The sequence below is a fragment of the Eutrigla gurnardus genome (genome assembly GCF_963514095.1).
Source record: "Eutrigla gurnardus genome assembly, chromosome: 3".
Classification (NCBI taxonomy): Eukaryota; Metazoa; Chordata; class Actinopteri; order Perciformes; family Triglidae; genus Eutrigla; species Eutrigla gurnardus.
This window is the reverse complement of record NC_139917.1, coordinates 10129134-10149819: the sequence shown is the minus strand read 5'-3', so window position 1 is coordinate 10149819 and position 20686 is coordinate 10129134. Positions and strand designations below refer to the sequence as shown.

General features: G+C 41.4%; 3 protein-coding genes across 4 annotated transcripts; all 3 read left to right on the top strand.

Moving 5' to 3' along the window:
• The first annotated feature begins 233 nt into the window (after positions 1 to 233).
• Positions 234 to 7155, top strand: LOC311011598 (ras-related protein Rab-3D-like). The gene is made up of 5 exons (XM_084006635.1): positions 234 to 401; positions 2506 to 2739; positions 5366 to 5484; positions 6091 to 6215; positions 6298 to 7155. Exons 2-5 carry the CDS (start codon positions 2506 to 2508, stop codon positions 6483 to 6485), a joined length of 666 nt encoding a protein of 221 aa, XP_083862761.1. The 5' UTR covers positions 234 to 401; the 3' UTR covers positions 6486 to 7155.
• A 507-nt stretch (positions 7156 to 7662) lies between these two features.
• On the top strand, positions 7663 to 13521 carry tspan34a (tetraspanin 34a). 2 transcript variants are annotated; one of them, XM_084004929.1, is made up of 8 exons: positions 7663 to 7731; positions 9518 to 9607; positions 10765 to 10980; positions 11280 to 11354; positions 11460 to 11567; positions 12223 to 12366; positions 12468 to 12560; positions 13102 to 13520. In XM_084004929.1, exons 2-8 carry the CDS (start codon positions 9551 to 9553, stop codon positions 13156 to 13158), a joined length of 750 nt encoding a protein of 249 aa, XP_083861055.1. In that variant the 5' UTR covers positions 7663 to 7731; positions 9518 to 9550; the 3' UTR covers positions 13159 to 13520. The 2 variants fall into 2 exon arrangements, with proteins under 2 accessions (XP_083861055.1, XP_083861056.1); XM_084004930.1 differs by lacking the exons at positions 7663 to 7731; positions 9518 to 9607 and adding an exon at positions 9623 to 10646 and having other exon boundaries at positions 10690 to 10980; positions 13102 to 13521.
• Positions 13522 to 14059: 538 nt separating this feature from the next.
• dand5 (DAN domain family, member 5) lies at positions 14060 to 20131 on the top strand (the record flags this gene model as incomplete). The annotated part of the gene is made up of 3 exons (XM_084005528.1): positions 14060 to 14166; positions 18648 to 19095; positions 19422 to 20131. 3 exons carry the CDS (start codon positions 14060 to 14062, stop codon positions 19719 to 19721), a joined length of 855 nt encoding a protein of 284 aa, XP_083861654.1. The 3' UTR covers positions 19722 to 20131.
• Between the last annotated feature and the right edge of the window lie 555 nt (positions 20132 to 20686).

The following is a 20686-nucleotide window of genomic DNA, read 5'->3' as shown; positions in this document are numbered from 1 at the left end:
GGGGTAAACAATTATTAGTCCCAGCTCTCCATATTAACATTACTGAGTATAGATACTACAGGAGCTGTATAGGTCTACACTACTGTATCACAGAACATTGCAGTATGCATGTACAATACACGTTTGCACGTACGCGTGATAAACCGTGTTAATGTCCTATTGGAAGATAACGAGGAGTTTTATTTTGAAAGTCCCCGCCGGATGTTCCGTTTGTATATCCACGTCGACTTGACTCTGGAGGTGCGGTGGGTGTCCCAGCGGCAGGCACATGCACACCCTGGAGATCCGGGAGCGGAGCGCCTGAAGCGGAGCGCCCGACGGCAGCGCACACACGTCGGCTTTCAGGTAGAGGGGGAGACCGCGGGACGGACGGTGGAGACGCATCATAAACTACATCCAAGGCAAGTTAGCGTCCTCGCAGTTGTCGGTGACGGCGGTGTGTTTACTGTCTCCAGGTCGTAACGTCAGTTGGGCTACCGTATGGTGCGGCAGTGTAGGCAAATAAGGCTAACTGTTCGCAGGCTAGTGTCCACCTACACTCCAGGAAACTTTCCTCTTTGTGTTCGTCTAGAAATCATTAGACTCGACAACAAGTGTCATCGTGACTCCAAGTGTCTTCATAGAACAGAAGTCTGGTCTTGCAAGTGCGCACCCATTTGCTTCACCTGGCCTACTTTAGACCAGATGTCAACAAAGATGTTTTCTTCTGCTCATGGCAAACCGCCCAGGGTTAACTTCACAAACTAGATGTGTGTGTGTGTGTGTGTGTGTGTGTGTGTGTGTGTGTGTGTGTGTGTGTGTGTGTGTGTGTGTGTGTGTGTGTGGACAGCAGCACGCCTGGCCAGTCCCTCTTTATGGTGGAAGTGGTAATGGTGTTCTGGTCTCCAGAGAGATCTCAGCAATCAGGGAGGAGTACAGGACCCAGCTCAGCCTCTCTGGAAGAGGAGGGGCAGGAGGATGTGTGGATGAATGGATGGGTCAGCCTCCTTATGATGCAGGAAGATGGAGGGGGGGGGGGGGGGGGGGGGGGGGTATGGATGGATGGTGACAGGAGGGATGCATCCAGACGGATGAAAATGAGGGAGAGTAGAGGAAGGTGAATGTGTGCGTGAGGGCGTTTGTGTGTTTAAATGATAGTGTCAGAGGGTCGATGGATGGTCAGATGGATGAGGGATGAAACATCCAGGGAGGGGAGGAGAATCTATCGCCCACCGCTCAGCATCCACCGATGCCATGAGTTCTGCAACGTGAGTCCATGTGACAAATGGACGGCGATCAAGCGGTGGGTGACTGATGGAGGGGGAAACAGTGGAAGGAGCTCGCCCCGGTTGTGAGAGGGAAGAGGGATGAGGGGGCCGAGGCAGACTGTTTTTAAAACAACACTTCGATTTACCGACATCAAAATCTGCTCAGCTATCAGTGTGGATGAATGTGAGGCATGTGAGTGTGAGTTCTCAAATAGCTGAGATTCCTCCCTCTGACATTGGAACACACCAGTACTGTCTTATAGCACATAGCTGTCCCAGACACAACCCCCCACCCGATCTTTGAATAAGCCAGGGAGAAAAATACTAACTCCAGGATAGGACCAGATCAACATGCCACCATTACCGTGGCCAAAATAATCACGATATTATCCTGATAATCATCAAAAATATGCTTAAAACCCTTAAGAATTGCATGAAGACATTCTGGAATCACTTTACATTGTGCTAAGAAACCAATATTTGTGTTGCTTGACAGTTAAGACATCTGTTTGTTTTTAGTGAACATCCTTCTTATCCTTTTCTGCACCATGACAGTCAGCTAGACCGCTTTTTAAAGTAACACCTGACGATATTCACAATTATCCAAAGATATGTACAATTTGTAAACTGAAAAAATACAAATAAATGATAAATATATACATACATTATATATATATATATATATATATATATATATATATATATATATATATTAATTATTATTATTTCACAGTGCAGAAAGATTACATTAGTCATTAATCCTGTGTGTGTAGAAATGTACTGAAACTACAATGACTTGGGTGGGTATATCGTATGGTTCCTGCTCATACAGTCGTCTCCTGCAGGCATAGGTAACGTTTCTAACTGTGTCTCTGGTGTCTTGTCGTTTGCAGGCCGTTTCCATTAACAGTTGATCTGTTGATTATTTTCCTGTTTAAAGGATTAAGCGTATAATGCCAGGAAACATTTTCCCAGAGCCCAACGTGACAATTAAATACGTTGTTGTGTCCAACCAACAGTGGGCTGATGTAAAACTGAGAAAAGCAACCGATCCTCACATCGCAGAATGAAGAATTTTGGCATTTTGCAGCTAAATTAATGAAATGATTAATCACATATGCGTTTTAGTCACAGGTTCCAATAATAACGCTGCAAAAATGAAAGTGAGTCCATTTTAAATGTATGAGTTTCTCAGTCTTTTCATCAAGCTGGCAGTGTGAAAGACCATTTTTCGCTCTTGTCCGACTCCATTTGATAGATGGCGCTAGCCAGAAATCCAGGGGCGGGCCAGGAGCCGAGGGATGCAGCCGACCAGAACTTCGACTACATGTTTAAGCTGCTGATCATCGGCAACAGCAGCGTGGGAAAGACGTCCTTCCTGTTCCGCTTTGCTGACGACTCCTTCACTTCGGCCTTCGTCAGCACAGTGGGCATCGACTTCAAAGTGAAGACCATCTACAGGAACGACAAACGGGTCAAACTTCAGATCTGGGTACGTTGGGAAGATCACACATTGATCTTTTTTAAATATGCTGAAAGATTAATCTTAACCAAGTGACGAACATTTTCAACATCCCACTTGTCAAAAGTTAGAAAACTGTTGGATGTAAAGGTTTTGACAGACAAAGCTATGTGAATATACGTTTATTATAGTGTCAAGCAACATTTTTAAAATGAGTAGAAAGTTAACCATCGCATGCACATGGTCTGGTTTCTCCTCAGAAAGAAGGTGGAAGTCTGGCAGATAAGGCCAGTACAAACTGAGAGATGTTTGCTCAGTGCAGAGAAGTAAAACTGGCAGACCGAGTTACAGTTTGTCTAGATTTAACTCTAATTAATCTGGCAGATAAAACGTTTAGATTGCTGAGTGTAACAAAAACGTGTGTATTTTTTTTTCGCTCTGACTGTGATATTTTAAATGTGGTGCTACGTTGCTGCTTTGTTTTTTAATTGACTTCACAAATGGCAGACTGCCCTGAAGAATACTGCCCCCCCATCTTGGTTTTAATGCCTCCGTGCCAGCGACAGCTGTGGTCGGATTGTTATGTTTGTCAGGTCCATTCTCGTGAATGCAGTATCTTGGGAATGTTTTCGCACAAACATCCACTTGGACTCAAGAAAGAACTGATATGATTTTCATTGCAAAAAGGTCACTGTGACCTCACATGCTCCCATTCACTCGATATCACAGGAACACAAACGTCCACATGGTCATAGGTCAAAGTCTCATAAAACATATTTTTTGTCCATACCTGAAGAATTGATGCGATTTCACAAAATGTCTAATAGGATAAAATGATGAGGCGATGGCATCCTGGATAGACAAATACAATGAACTTCTGTGAACTGCAAACACGGTGTGAAAGGGTTAAAGTTGTAAGCGGAGACAGAGATAACTCCCAGATCGGACAATGCCGTGGTAGAGCCCTGTCACATGGTAGCCATGCCCTGAAGCACACCCTGCTTTATTGTTTACTTTAGAAAGGACGTCATACTGTATTGAAGAAGACTTGACCGTCAACTCATGTTTACAATGCTAACTAAGATAATAAATCAAGAGAGAAGGAGGGTCCATGTCTCATAGACTTCCATGCAAGCAGGCCGGAGGAGTCGCCCCCCTGATGGCCACTTTTCAGACCCAGAGGGTGTCGACTGGGAATGAAGCACAGAATCATTATTTTCTCATTGGTGCCCAAGAATTATGGGAATGTGACAGGACGGCATCATCTCCAAATATCCAATGCACTGATGGACATATTATTATTGAGGATCAAGAAAAGAACACAAAGTCTCTTTGTTGGCCACATCTTGACATAAACAAGACACAAATTGTGCCAAATTGGGTTAGTTTAATAGGATTAAGAGTCTCGTTAGCCTGCAGCAGAGGTGTCAGTTTGAAAAGAGCTCATCATTAAGGTCTAAAGAGAATGTTCAGGAAGCGTTTTCACTCTCCACAGCAGATAAAGCAAATATATTGTGCACAGGGCAAACTGCTCTCTGACTCAGTCACTAGCCAAATCATAAAAATTGCACCGCAATCTCTTTTATTTGTCAGAGCCCTAATTTACTTTAGTTAATTAACGGCATTTACCTGAGCTGAAGTGGTTCTTAAAAAAAAGCCTCAACCGTAGGCCGAGGGAACGGCGTCTTTTAGATTGCACAGCGTAGCCCGTTCATCCTCAGCCCCGTTCCCTAGTTTGCCCTCTTAAATGCTGCCGCCTGTCACAGACGTGGAGGAAACAAATTTCTCACACTCGCAGTTAATGACAGTTGATGTTTAACATGGTCCCCAGACAGCAGGGTTCATGAAAGATGCATGACTCTGAGCTGCTGAATGTGCTTACTGCGCAGGCTGACACCCAGGACACATCTAGGACTGAATGTTAGTGGAAGGCGAGGGCTCACCCACGGTACTCCCGTTAGATGAATGGAATACATCTTTTTTACTTAATGTATTCAGCACAGAAGGCCTTCTCTGCACCGCTTATACAGTGATACAGTTGTGTGTATGAGGACGCTGCCAAGTAAAATGTTAATGGCCGCCTAGCAGCTTGAATGGGTTTCATGGGGCCATTAAAACGAGCTCAAGACATTTTTTTAAAGCCCTGCACCAAAGTTGGGCATAAAGGGGTTTGAGACAATGGTTTGAGCCCCACACATGTGACATATACTGTAGGTCAATGACAAACCCTGAATCTCCATTTGTATTATTGTGTGTGACGTTAACAGTGTACACGACAGCTGCTGGCTTTACATTTGATCAGTGGAGACTAGCATGCAAACCCGTTCCATCCATCAGTTAAAGTCTTATTTCTTGGTGCAGTTTTAACACATGCACGTCCAAGCTATCATCTCACAATCAGACAAGAGCATGAAGAAAAAGAAGCAAATCCTCAGAACTCTATTTCTGTCCCTTAAGGCATAGCCAAGAAGCAGAGAGCATATCCTGGTGTATTTACAGGGTGTGGCAACATCAACACGTGACGGGAGGGATTAGCTCCTGTTAGAAGAAAGCTAATGATTCACCAAGTTAACACCGTCTGTTCTGAGACCCCCCCCCCCCCCCCCCCCTCCCCCAAAATGACCCAGAATTTCTGAGGTGTGTCGTGTGTTTGCAGGACACTGCAGGGCAGGAGCGCTACCGTACCATCACCACAGCTTACTACAGAGGAGCCATGGGATTCCTGCTAATGTATGACATCACAAGCCAGGAGTCGTTCTGTGCTGTACAGGACTGGTGGGTAGACCTTCACATAAATAAACCCCTACATGACATTACTTAGGGAGGTTAATACACACCCAAAAGAAGCAACCTATGACATTCAGAGCATTAATGTAGCACCAAACAACTATTGCCTATATAAAGATATAGTGGTTGGTATAGTTCTCCTTGCTTTGTTGACATAGCTGAGCTGACCATGCGTGCTTTTAGTGCATGTTCATGGATGTAAGCGTGCCCCACATTGCTCTCATTAATAAACAGCCCGATAACGCCAGGAAGTGTTATCACAGAAGCGTAGCACCACCATCCACTTTAATGTCACAGCTGGTTGAGGTGGAGTTCATTTGAATTGTAAATTGACAAGTTTTGTATGTAAAATTAAAATGTGCAAGGAATTATTCATTTACATAAATGTAGTAGAGAAAGAGTGCAATATTGTCCTCTGAAATGTAGTGGAGTAGAGAATGAAGTCATTAAACTTGAAATACTCAAGTCAAGTTTCTTTAAAACAGTGCGTAGGCGCCGACCTTGAGTAAATGTGCTTCATTACTTTTCACCACTGGCTGCAGGAAAGACAGTGTTATGAATGTTCTGTGAAACTGTTGTGTTGGTGTTGTCCAGGGCAACACAGATCAAGACGTACTCATGGGGCAACGCACAAGTGGTGCTGGTAGGCAATAAGCTGGACTTGGAAGAGGACAGGCAGGTCCCCACTGAAGACGCCCAAAGACTGGCTACAGAGCTCGGTAGGCAAACACACACACACACGTTTATTGCATGCTCAACAAGACATACAATAATTAATAATCACACGTCTTACCCTCTCAGGGTTCCAGTTCTTTGAGGCCAGTGCTAAAGACAACATCAACGTGAAGCAGGTGTTTGACAAGCTGGTGGACGTCATCTGCGAGAAGATGAGCGAGAGCGGCAACGGCGAGGCCAGCCAGCCAGCCAATCACAAGGAGGCCAGCCTGAAGGAGACGCCCACCAGCAGCCAGGGTGGCTGTGCATGCTGATGGCTGGACACGGAAGTTCATAGGAAGCGGGTTTTACAGTCACACACATACACATACACATACACAGATTAACTGAGTTGTCAAAAATCTATCATTGTAAATGTACTTATGTCGCTGCAATACTATCGTGAATGCTTGACTGGCCCCCTTCTTTTCATTTGATAATTTCCCAACTTGGTGACGAATCCAGCTTGATTGTAATTCAAATGTGACTGTTACACTGAGATGCCAAAGAGCTGCACTGGGTGGGTGTGCCTTTCACTTCGTTATTTCTTGTTTAGTGGGTGAACAGCACCTGTTGCTGGATGCGAATGAAAGTCATGAGCCATGTTGTGGGGATCACTTGTGTCATGCCTCCCCCTTGTGGGTGCCACATGAAACTGCATCACTGTGACTCATAACCACACACTGTGTATCCTGTGAACTGTGTAATCCTGCTGAGGGAGAAGGCTCGATAACTGCTGTACAAAGTGAAATGCATCTGAAAGGTGCTGTGTCATTAAAGGCCCATGTGCATGGTCAGGTCTTGTTACAACTGTTTTGGAGTTCTCATTTGCTTTTAATTTATGTTTTTCAGTTTTTCCTTTCATGGGTAAGGCTCATTCAATATTTCCTTTGCCAGGTTTATTGTGTTGCTCTAAAAGCGGGGATTAAAATATGTGGATCTATACACTATGTCTGTTTTATTTATTTGCACACAGTCATTAAACATAATCTTTCTGTTTTAACCACACTTCTAAATATGGGGAATACTTTGAAAGTTCTCTACCAGTTTCTTTTAAAATGGAATCAACTATGTCATGCATTTATACTAGAAAATTAAAAAATCATTAAGTTTGTGTTTATTTAAATATTTGAATTATTTAAATTGGTTCCTCTGTTTTTATATTAGTCCTGAGTTTTGAGTGTTTCATTTAAGCAATCCTTCACCAACATCAATATTATATATTTCCAAGTTCCTGGTCATGTCTGTCAAATGTCCGTTCTATTTTTGAAAGGACTTTGGTCACCAGGAAACGTTACTTCCCACAAATGTCGATGACGTATAGGGCATGAACTTTTTCCCCCTCCTATCTGTGTGTGTGTGTGTGTGTGTGTGTGTGTGTGTGTGTGTGTGTGTGTGTGTGTGTGTGTGTGTGTGTGTGTGTGAGAGAGAGAGAGAGAGAGAAGATAAAGGCATGTGAAAGCCTTGTTGAACAGACACTCCTGATTGATCAGACCTCAGCGGACGGACAGAGCTGCACAGGTACGAGCTTCATGCTTTTTCATGCTTGTCATTGATCAACAACTAAAAACCTTTTCATTTTTCATATAAACCCACTTCGAAAACATTTTATAGTGAATTAACTATAATACTAGCTCCAGTATGTTTGAGATAAATGATGAATGACAAATAGTTTGTATTTGATGAATGATGTTCTCATATTTTCCTGGTAATCAAAGTTTTACCTTCCAAGCCAAGTTGCTAAGCTGCTAACCGGATGTCTAACTTGTTATTTTGTTCAAAACGTTTTTCAGTCTTGAAACCTATAGCACTCCCTGGGCTTTTGGTATCGTAATGAATATCAAACGATACCAGTGTTTAATAAGATGTATACAAACTATAACAAATAAATACCTACCGTACATATGTATTAATTGAATGTTTAGTTATTATTAAACTAATAAACTGCACCCGAATAACTCAAAAATGACAAATTGGTAAAAAAAAAAATATATTAAAAATTAAAATTCTAGTATGTAATCAATAAACACAGCTTTGAATTGTAAATTGGTCCCTTTTTCACCGATATCCAATCCAGCTATTTGAGTTAGTACCAGTCCGATATCAGTGTCTTCCTAAAAATAACACTTTATTAGAATTACCAAGAAGACTGAATTAGCCAAGAATCATTAAAAAAAGAAGAAGAAAAATAAGCTAAAAATTGTCCAACTCAGTCATAATATCTAAATATCCAAACACTCTATAAGCAGACAAAAACATTTCTTGTTACAGATAAGTTTAAAATGCTCTCAGACTTTTCAGGTTGCGTTAAAAACTGCTTGTTTTGCTGACTCAATGTTGCCTTTTAATGTTTCCAAATGAACGACATGTGATTCTGCTGAAATTATTTTATAGCCTCTCTGAAACTGAATGCTTACACTGAATATTATAGCTAAAGCTGCAATAAGGAAGCTAAAACTAAATAAAGAAGATAAAAGTATCAATAACCATAAAACTGAGCTCACTTCCCCGATACTGAGAATAGACGAGGGGGAAAAAGTTATGCAAGGTCGGGGACAACGGTGTGTGTTTTATGGCTCTTCTGGGCTACTTGCAGCCTGACAAGCAGTAGCTGATAACATGCTTTGACTTCAACTTAATAAATTCATCGTAAAAACATATTATGACAGCATGACCATGACCCACTTACACGGCACCTTTTAAACCTGTGCGTCATAAATGTCATGGCATTCTCTTTAACAGAGACAGAGAGTTTTAATCCCTGCTGAAGTATAAAGGGGTTGTAATTTGATGGTGACATTGAAAGAGAGTGCCACAGTCCTATAAAACCGCTCATACAGTATTATATGGGACAAAAGTTTAGATTCAGCTGGGGGAAGTGACTTTTCTCCCTCTGCACCAGATGGAGATTTATGTGCAAAGAGGACACCCACAAACGCATCACGTGACTTAAATGGGTAAATAACTTGCAGACAAGGCATCATTTAAAAAAAGGCATGGATATAAACGAGGAATTTATTTCTCCCGTCAACCGAAACTTTGGATTACGTCAGCATGACAAACTTGCCACATTTAAAATAGATTGAGACCCCGTTTGTTATCCTGCCAGTTACTGTGGTTAATGTATAACCAAAGCAAATGCCGTTTGACCCAAGTGCTTGCTTGTGTTGTAAGTCATACCGCTGATTTTCCTATGGGAGTTAAAATGCAGTCAGACACCTAACCAAAATCCTCCCCAGAAATAATCATAAGGAAGTGTGACCAATTATACTGTCATTTGGCTCAACAAACAACATTTTTTTAACAGTTTGAAAAGAAGAAGAAGGAAAAAAACGCCAAGATGTGTTGCTCCAGCTTTCTCAAGATTATGATGTTTGTCTTCAATGGCGGCATCTTCGTAAGTTGGAAAAAATGCAACCACTTCTTCTGCTTTTGCTGTCTTGCTCCTTCTCATGTTGGCCTCGTCCCAGAAGACAACATACAAGGGAGCACTAAAGAGCTATCCCCTTTGACTTTGTATGAAATTCTCCTTTTTTATAGCAAAACCTAGAAAAACATACAATAGCTTTAGGCTTTTCAGTGATAGCTTTCAGTGATAGCTGATTTACAAGACAATCTCATGTCTGTAGGATGTCTAAAGATGAAGCGACAGCTTGGAGACGGTTCGCTTAGCTTAGCATAAAGACAGGAAATGGGGAAACATGTTATTTCCCCCCCCCCCAAGAGTATTCGGCCTATAGTCCTGCCTGTGCTGTGATTGCTGGATTATCTGGCTATGGAAATGTGCGTTCCTGCTGTGACAAGCGCAAAGACTGATACGATGGATAAGAGTCTTTGGTGTGGATGACCACCATGCTTTCATGCTCCACTGGTTACAGAAAATGTCAATCATCTGGCTAAAGCAATGTGCTTCTCTATGTTGTGTAAAAACATGTGAGGATGAAGCATTAAGTTGTTTCAATCACATGAAGTGACCAAAGGTAAAACAATCCAGCTCCTTTAGAGCTAAATAAACACACTCTCTAATGGAGTCCCTGCCGGTTGCCTGGCAACAGACAAGACTCCAAAAACTCACAGAGCCCAAACAAGAAATAGTCCAGCACAAAACACAACTTATTAGGCCTACGATGTAAATTATTAGTGAGTGCTTTAGCGCTGATTGGAGGATTTGGTTCCCCCTGACTGAGCCTGGCTGTTTAACCTGCTTCCAGTCTTCATGCTAGGCTGTATCTTCATATCTGCCATACAATTATGAGGGTGGCATCAATCTTCTCTGCTACGACAGCAAAACCCCACAACCAAACATTCTTAATCATTCTCAGGCTGAACTCCAGATCTCCTGCTAATGACCTCTCATACCCTTCATACCAAGTTGTTTTTTTATGGTAGATCTAAAACTCAACTTTTCTAGGTTCCTTAGCATTTGCTGTTGCCTGGTTCTGTCGCTCCTGTCTGTACTGCATGTTTTCAACATCCTAGCATTATTTCTTTATGCTTTAATGCCACATCCTCGTGTTCTCTCTCTGCTTTATTCTTTCCTCACTCAACATGCAGTTGGCAGGTGCAAGCGTCCTGGCTGTGGGCGTGTGGGTGAAGGTGGACAGCGGTTCCCTGCTGGGTCTACTGGAAGGCGGGGAGGACACTCCGTCTGCATTATCCCAGCTGGTCAACGTCAGCTACCTGCTCATCGGAGTGGGTGCTGTGCTGCTGGTCATTGGCTTCCTGGGCTGCTGCGGAGCCGTCAGGGAGAGCAGGTGTATGCTGCTGACGGTGAGCGATGTTTGAGAGATCGGCTGGACTGGATGGGACTGAAGGCATTCGTCTTATTCAGTCTACCTTTGTGTCATTTTGTTTGGAGAAGAAACATATCTGATCTTCTCCATGTTTGAAATCCCACAGTGTTCATTGTAGGAGGTGGAATACTATCCTCTAAATACTCTGATTTAAGATTTAATTCAATAATAACTGGAGGGTAGAGAGAACTGACAATATATCTGACACTATTAAGTTAACATTTCTTTTACAGTGAGAGTTTTACAGTATCATTTATCATTTTCTCACCCATCCAGTTCTTCAGCATTGTGCTGATTATCTTCCTCGTCGAGGTTGCAGCAGCTGTGGTGCTGCTCGTCTTCAAGGATTTTGTAAGTGGCTTTCGAAAGCAAAACAGGATCTGCTCGGCAATAATTCCTCGTGGTCGAAAAAACCCAGAGGAACTTTGCTTAAGAATGTCAACCTGTGCTTCTCAGGCGGAGGAGGTTCTTAACCATCTGGAGGATGAAGTTGTACAGGGCATTAGAAAAGACTATGGAAGAATTGAGAGTGTCACCTCTCTCTGGGACGCCACCATGGAGGAGGTACAGCCATTTAAACTTACCTTTTAAGTGAATTAAAATCCTGAGGTGTACATGTTTTCAGACCAAAGTAGTGGCTTTTTTTTATCTTACACACAGCACTGTTCAACCTAATGCACCTTTTCAGACATTCTTACAAAGACACTTTGTTTTAATTGCAGTTTGAAGATGTATAAAACCTTAATAAACTGAGAACACCAAAAAACATTATTTTACCTTGTAATAATTTCTGAGCTGCTAATCTTTTTAACTGTTGCTGTTATTATCAGTCATGTAACATATATATGAACCATCTTCCATTTAAAAAAAGACTTGTAAAATATAAATAAAGTGAACTACGACAGACCATTAGACATTTTTTATAATTAAACGTGTGATAATATATCTGAAACAATGATAATGATTATTTTGAAAAGAAACTGATTTGGCAGTATTTGAAATTCTTTGTTACTTTGTTTGTAATAATTTTATGCTGATGAACAAATGTTCTTTTACTTAATGTAATGGGAATGTGTCAACATGTGAAATCTATTCATTTATTTTTTTCTCAACATTTTCATCATCCATACCTCTGTCAACAGTATAGTATCACAGCAGATAAGACTATTGAATTGTCTTTGTCAAGATTTGGTATTAAAACTTTGTGGTTTTGTTCTAGTTCGAGTGCTGCGGATACAAGAGCTACATAGATTTTAATGGCACCACTTTTAACAATGATCATGGAGGAGATGTTTATCCTTCAACATGTTGCAATGCAACCATCACCGTGGGCGCATGCAATACAGAGGAAGCACAATCTTCGGTACGAGAACAAATTACTTTTGGTTTAACTTCAACATCCATTGTGATCAAGTGCAACAGTTATCCCTCATGTCTGATAAAAACCTGTCATTTCTCTTCCAGATGATTGATGGCTGCTTTATAAGGCTGCTGCAGCTGATAGAGGAAAACGCTGTGATCGTTGCAGCTGTGGCACTAGGAATCGCTGCTCTTGAGGTATCAATAGGAAATAGCCATTTTCTCAGCCACCAATATAGAAGAGGGCTGCATACTTTGGTCACCCTGTTGTTTTTAGAGAGCAGTATTTGAATGAAATATCTTTAAATTGCAATTTGCTTTACTTCATCTCTCATTGTCATGTCCTGATAAATATGCCTATCAACAGTTTGAACGGAATTGCATTGCTAGGCAACAGCTTGCGACCATGTTTACTTCCTGTCAGCTGATGTCATTCATATACATGGCAACAAGAAATGAGCTGCATTGCTGATTTTTGGTGTCAAACAACAGCTGTTAGAAAGCATTTCAAGCTACTTAGAAAGGAATAAGAGTGCCCTCTAAATATAGGCTGTTAAGAAGACTGATGTGTTCATAAGCGATTTACCTATAAACATGATTTACTTGTGACAAAGTGGATGGGTTTTTCAGAAATACTGTATTCCGAGACTATGTCGTATAGTCATTTATTAAACTTGTACAGTCTATAACCTGCGTGTCAGATTCATGACGCCGTGTTGACAAACTGTTATCTTTACAGGTTGCTGCCATGGTGGTTTCGATGGTCCTCTACAAGCAGATCGGCAACAAGGCGTGATAATACCTGTTGGGAATGGGATAATGACATTGTAATTGGTGGAGAAATTGTACTTCTAAGCATTTTCTATACAAAGTTTGTATTTATTTGATTCAAAACAATACATCTAATATTTTCTTTCAGAACTGTACACTTTTTACCATGATTTATTTATGTTTTGAGAATGGCTGCCACCAGTGGACATTGTGTTTTCTGATACTTATAGCAAGTAATACCGGTATATGATGATGCTGCACAGATCAGGAAGGATCTGCTTTGTTGTGTCAGTTGTCTATGTCCCTTCCACTCACTGCAAGCTGTGATATAATGAATGTATTTTTTGAAATAATAAATATTACAATCTGACTATCTTCTATTTACCCTGGTCTTCTTAGTCATATTTTATTTATTTGTTATATTATAAACATGTCATTTCTATTACTCACCCATTCCGAGCATGAGCGAATAGCTAAAGCCCACTATGGGAATTTAAAGTGAGATTAATGGAGGGGTTTTTATCCAATGTTGATCTGATCCCACACAGCAGAATAATAATACGTTATGTTTATTTGTGCTACCCGGAGAAACTTTACGACAAATCAATCTTTACCTCTTCTCTTGCGTGACTGACGTGACGCGACATCATGTTAGCGCGCGCCGCACTGCACGCGAGTAGCCGTGTAAAGTGTCGCGTAGCTAGCAGATAACTAGCTAACTAGCTTGCAAAACAGCTTTAAAATGAACACGTTTAGAGGATGTTGTGGCGTCTATGGACCAAGCCATGTCCAAAAAGGAGTCGCAGAAGGACGACGGGGAGACGGTTGACGGCTCTAACGTTAGAAGTCTTGCTAACTAGCTAACATTAACTGCCAACGCCGTCTAAAGAGCCATTTGGCATTTCCCCGATATGCACTCCGAAGAGATGGCTACAAAAAAAGGGAAACGTATCGGAGTGGCGGATTACGGTGACAAAAACCACCTGCTCAACTCAAAGCCAGACGGCTACGACTCCGCCTTGTGTGGTCGAAGGTAAGCCGGTGTTTGGTTTTATCCCGTGGGACCGTATGACTGCGGTTTCTGGGAGGACTTTCTGAAAATAACAAGGGTTATGCAGTGTTGGATGTATTGTCGTCTTCCGTCCTATTTTATGTATAGATAGACTTGCTCATGAATAGGCCTGTTGCATTTTAAGCAGATGTAGATTAATAAAATAATTGTATTGTTTTTATTTGTGGCCAAAAATGTATCAATGCATCAATCAGTGTAAAGGTGGAACAAAATGACTGGGAATTTAAGGGTGACACCCCGGTCAAGTATGATCAGTACAGTCATTTCTTCTGCACATGCTCAGTAGAAAAAAGGACACGTGATTTTATGGCAGGGATAGAAACATTTATGGCTCACAGGGATGCCTACACATCAGTTTTTCATAATATTCCAGTTGCATTTTTTTATTAGCTCATTTTATTCCCATTAAATCCCTGAACAGCCTGTGTGTTGATATAAATATGATCATGAGCAGCTATTAAATTACATGGGGGGATGGAAAGGTGAGTGTGTTCCATATGGTCTCACCTTCTGGTCAGAGCTGCTTTAATTTGCTTTATACAGTGAAAGTAAATTACATTTCAACAGGTTAATTGCTGCTCATACATAACAGGGCAATTTACATCAGACAGGGATGATTACAGTGTGTGACAATGTGCAATGTGTCAGCATATGTGTGTGCTTAGTGGGGTGTAGTTAGTGAAGTTTAATGTGTGCTCACTGCTGGCAGCAGGTTCTCCCATCACATGCTATGAAATAGCGACCTGGTGACCCTCCTCAGTGACCTCATAATCAGGAAATGTTGTGTCTCTTACTGTCATCATAAAACTGTTGGAACAGTAGTTAAATGCAGCATGTGACTATGCTTCGTATCCACTTTTCTCTGGGTTAGGCACTCGTAAAGGTGAACTTGAAGCATAGAGAACATTAAGTGAAGTCAAGATAAGATGTCAGACTTCATACCTATATGAGTTTATTCTGAATCATTTAATACCACAGAAATAAGCTGCCTCTCTCAGGTTCATGTTGCATATCCAATTAAAGTGCTTTCACTGCAACATATAAAAACCTTTTTAAAACTACTGTGAAATCAGGCATTTTATCCGCATCAATCCCCAAAAAAGCCAGCAAAATCTTGACTGATAGGAACTGATATAAATGATCACTATCGAATCTTGCTAGCATAACATTAGTTTTAAACTAGTGTTATGCTAATCAAGATTTCATGAAAACATTGATATCTTGTTGTTAACACTTTTTAAAATTATATTTAGCCTAAGGCTGTGTCCGAAATCATTCCCTACTCCCTACATAGGGGAGTTCTATGTACTAGTGGACTCATCGGGAAAATGAAAAAACACTTTCGGACACTACTCGGGGGATTTCTTTCAGGGCCGTTGATGACGTCGTTCCTGACGTCGTTCCTGACACATAATTAATACGTGTCAGATCATGCCGACGGCGAAATAACCAGGATAATACATTTTTTAATACATATTTGTTGTGAAAATTTACAAAGCGAAAAGGTCCTCCAGCAGGGAGGGAGATTCTGTGACCGTCTCATTTCTTGAAAAAATAAAAACAGCCAACAGTTTTCATCTTTTTTCTTTTTCTTTCAATAATGAGATGGTCACTACATCGTCCTCACTGCTGGATTTATTTTCAACGATCCCGATCGGGTCCAGGTGGACTTCAGGACCAGTTTGCAGCACTACCGGCACCCCAGCAGTACATCCTCAGATCCCAAACTCCTCGGCGATTGCTCACCACAATCTGTCCCTCATCTCCTCACCTTTATAGTCTTCTGACTGTCATACGGCAGTGACGTTTTTTTGACGGATGATTCTTGTTGGAGTAAACGTCCAAATGTTAGTTTGATATTATAAGAATTAAACATGGAAGAAACCTAATCAGTGCTGTTGTGTGACATCCATGTGTTTTAACATTTATTTTATTTCATCTACAAACTGTATGCCTGAACAGCAAAGCTAACATAAGTCAAATAAACAACAATTAGAAAGTAATCATTGTTCAAAATCAAATAGTCCGCACAAAAACATTGTTCAAGTTCAATAGTTTTGCGAACAGTTTTGAACTTGATTTATTTCTCTTGGATGTAACAGCGGCAGTACAATAAAGTCAATAATCTGGAGATCGAGGTGTGTTTGACCTGATCACGAATGGCTCTAAACTGGACTTCCCGTTTCCATTCATTCATTCATTTTGAAGGCTTCAGCAACATTGAACTGTGTTGAGAAGCTGCAGCAGAGTCATTAGTTCTTCCAAATGTGTCAGTGAGACTTTTGAAAAGCTTTTTTGTTTTTTAAATGCCAGCTCAGTGAGAGAACAGGCCCTCTGTTATAGTGAGAGACCATGGGGATTGGCAAGAGAAAAATACTTTGTAAACTCTGCCCTCTTGTGGAACACATTTACTTTGCTGCTGGAGGAATTGGTCTTCATTTCTGTAAAACTGAGGCCAGTATTCACAAACATTCTGACAATACTCTCTGAGAGCTACTAACTTGGTCTAAAATTGCCTAGCAAGGAGTCCTAGCTAAGTTTAACTAAGCTTAGTTGACCTTAGTGATGAGGCCTTAGTGGCAGGCCTACTTGCACAGTAGCCTCTTCACATGCTGATAGTTTTCTAGATGTATTGCTTGTGGTTGTTTACCATGACGGTTTTAGTTCATTTTTCCAGTTGCCAAATATCTTAGTGATCTCTTTCATTTCTGGTGTTATAGCGTTATTGCACTGGGTGGGAGATGTGAGTGCATCTCTAATGAGATCAACTATAAACATTATCCCTGTATGATCTATTCTGTCGCATTTAATTAACTCACTGTCATTCACGTTTTGCAGAATATTTCTCATACTCTTTGACTTTCACCATGTTTTCCTTTGTTTAAGAAAATCCTAAGGCTCTTAAAAGTTCTCCTCTCTACACCAAACAGTGTTATACTTTAGGAGCTCTCTTACTTTGATCTTTACTACAAACCTGTCTCAGCTGTGAGGGGAAATTCTTCAAGTTTTCATAGAATTCCTTCACAAGAAACAATTATTTGTACTAGGAAGCACATCCTCCTATTGCAATTTGCTTCATTAAATTGAAAATAAAGACATCACCGACCGGTGTGTGTATGTGTGAGTGTCCCAGGTCTTCAGATTGAAGACTGTGAGTTATTTACCTTTTCCCATTCTTGCATCTATATGGACCATAATGTTGCATGGTGGATGGGAAACAGACGTGGAAAAGTGCCTTTTAACACCAAGGTCTGTATGAGAAAGTCAAACACCCTTTCTGTCATAACATTGTGAGCGAGTTGGCTTTCAGCAGCCAGTGTGTGTGATCAAGTCGCGGGTGGCCGAGCACACTGAAGTATTATGGTGTAAGGATGGGATGTCAAGGGAGAGGCTGACGAGATGCTTGTGGGAGTAAATGGACGGGAGACGGCTTGTTAACACAATGAACATAAACTCATTATTGCTTTACAGCCAAAGGTAACGGGGACACCTGCTGAATAAGGAGGGCTTTTACTGTGGACTTAACAGCTTGTTTTAACTACACCAGTCTTTCTCCTAAAGCTATGGGCTGGGATGCAAAATAATTTGAGTTCAGTAAAACGTTTATCACCTTAATCAGGTTCGCTGTTTTATGGTCAATGGTTGAAAAGAAGCCTCTTATCTGCAAGTTGGTTTTCTATAAAATCCCCTCAGTGCAGATTTTACTTTTATAATGATTTCAAATAATCTGGAATCACTAATTTCCAGGATGCAAAAATAATCCAAATCTGCTGGTTGGCTTTAAAGGAACTGTGGCATATGATTGCAGTCAAGGATTAAACAGAACTGCTGATAATGTCACCAATCGTCGAGCGATATGTGATATGACAACGTTCTCCACCACCGTCAGTAAAACATTGAATGTGGAAAATGTCTTTTGGAAGAATTGTGTTCATGCCTTTTAAACATATAAATAAATGAAAATAACTAAAAGCTTAGTATAATTCAATCTATACCCATGGAATTAGGTTAGTTTGAACCTAAAAGATTAAACTCCCTCTTGTTTGTTTTTATTTGTTTTTTATGACCCTGTTCACCTTGAAACTGAATCCTTTCAGTCTGGCGACCATCCACGACATGGAGGTTTAAGCTCGGTGTGATGTCTGCTCTGGTGTGGGAATTGCGACACCTTCTTTGCGTTAAAACCCAGGTGAGAACTGGCAGCTACCTATATAAAAGACTCCCTCCATCACACTGGCAAAAGCACTGACAGCAAGGTTACCATTTGGAACCTTGGACCGTACCACCAGACAAAGATTATTATTTTTTTGCTAACTCTTTTGCTGTAACTTTCTAGTTGTTTAGTGAGTTTTGAAAACAAATTGCGTAATTTCTACTTTGAGAACCATCCTTTTTTTGTGTCAAAGAATGGCATTCCCGATCAGCTTTGTCTTTTTGTCCAGTTTGACGGTAGTGGCTTTTACATTCCCTCGCAACACTGTTGACAACATCATTAAAGGGTCGAGAGTGGAATTGGAATCGTCTGGCAGCGGACCAGATGAACCCGTCCAGGGAATAGTGAAGGTTGTGCAGCTGGACCCTCGTGACCTCGCTCAGTCAGGGTTCTTCAGAGGAGGACTGACCCTTAGAAGAGCACCCTCCCTCAGCTCCAGATCGTCCTTTCCTGCTTTCTTGTCTCGCGGGCGTCCTGGTCCGGCTCTGGCCCCCAAAGCCCCAGTGAGTCCACTACACCACCTGCACTCTAAAAGCCCAGCTGAGATGGAACTAAAGAAGAGGCAAGGGCTGCAGATGTGGCAGAAAGCCATAAATAAAGGAGAGAAGATGAGCATGTCTCTACCAGTCAACCTGAAAGACACTAAACAGACATGCACTGCAGTACCTTTCTCTCAGGTAAGAGTTTTTTTTTTTAACCATGTCTTATATCAGGATTTTATTTCTTTTCTCTACCAAATAGATTTCTGTGCAACACATGGCCAAGAGCATTAAAATAAATGATTCTTTACACAGTCAAATAGAAAAAAAAGCAATGCAAAGTGTTTATTTTCCGGTGGCAATAATCTGTCTGTTCACTCATAAAGCTGATTATGGCTCTGGTGGAGGATTAGCTGTGATGGTGATGAGTTACATAAACAGATAGTGTTGATTTTCACGCCCTCAGAGGTAAATTAACTCTGACAATATTGCCCAATCTTTCCCTCTCTCTGTCACCCTCCCAGCGCGTGACAGCAGACGGATGTGAGGCAGTAACGGTGCACAACAAGCTGTGTTTCGGACAGTGCAGCTCCCTTTTTGTCCCGTCTGAGGGGGAGTTTGGCGGTCTGGCTACTGGGACAGGGTCCCCCCACCACCGGTCCCCCTGCTCCCGCTGCGCCCCATCCAAGGCTCACACAGTGGCTGTGCCCCTGCGCTGCGGAGCCATTGTCCGGGAGAAGCGAGTGATGGTGGTGGAGGAGTGCAAGTGTGAAACGAGCCGAGAAGAAAAGAGTGCTGTGGCTGCATCTTCCACACAACCGTAACTGTGTTATCCTCTTCCAAGATATGGACCTTATTTTTCAGAACTTGTGTGATAACTATTGAGACACTTGTAATGAATATTGACAGCCATATGTGTATTTGTTTATGAGTCTGAATATGTTATTCAGAGTAGAATATTCTGGTGGTTTATTCCACCACTGATTGATGACAAAATGACCTATATTGTGTTCATGCAATTTTCTCTTGCAATAAACGGAGCGGTCCACACTGGACTTGTGTTACTGTACAAAACATGTGTTTAGATTAATTTTAACTGAAATATTGTGATCTGTAATATTGTCATTAAAATGTCCTATTTTCCCACATTACTTTTGCCATCGATAATTAGTTTTCTGCCAACAGTAGTTAGATTTACGAGTGCAATTAAGTTTGCATGCAAAGCTCAAGTAAAAACACGCAGAGCATTTGTTGTTGTTTTTTCACCCGCTCTCGTATTCAAGTGCTCAAGTGTCAGCTCCTATATTTTATTAAAAAGCCGTGTTCAACTGACTTTTAGCACGTAGCACTTACATCTGAAAGCACCATACTAGAGAGCAAATGAGCTATTGAGCACGGGTACTTAGCAGTAAGCAAACATAATTGTTTCAGCATGGACCCCTGAATTATGTATAGGAACCACCTTTTCTCATGCCCAATCTCTTTTCAGTGTAGTTGTGGGAATTTGAACATCATTCACCACAGATGCACTTGAGGGAGTGGGCATGTGTGATTATGTGCGTATGTGCTTTTTTTCAGTAAGGGCCCATAAAACCTATTATTCATTTATATCCTGGCACCTGGGCCTGGTAAAGTGAACTCATCCCACACATCCCTACATACATTCCCAGAGGAGCATAAAGAAGGGGGCTCTTTACGATGCCTTGGCATGATGTCAAAACGACTGTTTAGATGGCCATTTGCATTCACGTGGGCTCTGAAAAAAGTGAAAGCGTTCATTTCACTACGG

Bases quoted from the DNA above. Each gene is read 5' to 3' on its own strand.
- tspan34a (XM_084004929.1), top strand. From the start codon at position 9,551: ATGTGTTGCTCCAGCTTTCTCAAGATTATGATGTTTGTCTTCAATGGC. The intron at 9,608-10,764 runs GTAAGTTGGAAA...CTCAACATGCAG, and splicing joins TCTTCAATGGCGGCATCTTC to TTGGCAGGTGCAAGCGTCCT. The intron at 11,568-12,222 runs GTACAGCCATTT...GTTTTGTTCTAG, and splicing joins GGGACGCCACCATGGAGGAG to TTCGAGTGCTGCGGATACAA.
- LOC311011598 (XM_084006635.1), top strand. From the start codon at position 2,506: ATGGCGCTAGCCAGAAATCCAGGGGCGGGCCAGGAGCCGAGGGATGCA. The intron at 2,740-5,365 runs GTACGTTGGGAA...GTGTGTTTGCAG, and splicing joins GGGTCAAACTTCAGATCTGG to GACACTGCAGGGCAGGAGCG. The intron at 6,216-6,297 runs GTAGGCAAACAC...TTACCCTCTCAG, and splicing joins AAGACTGGCTACAGAGCTCG to GGTTCCAGTTCTTTGAGGCC.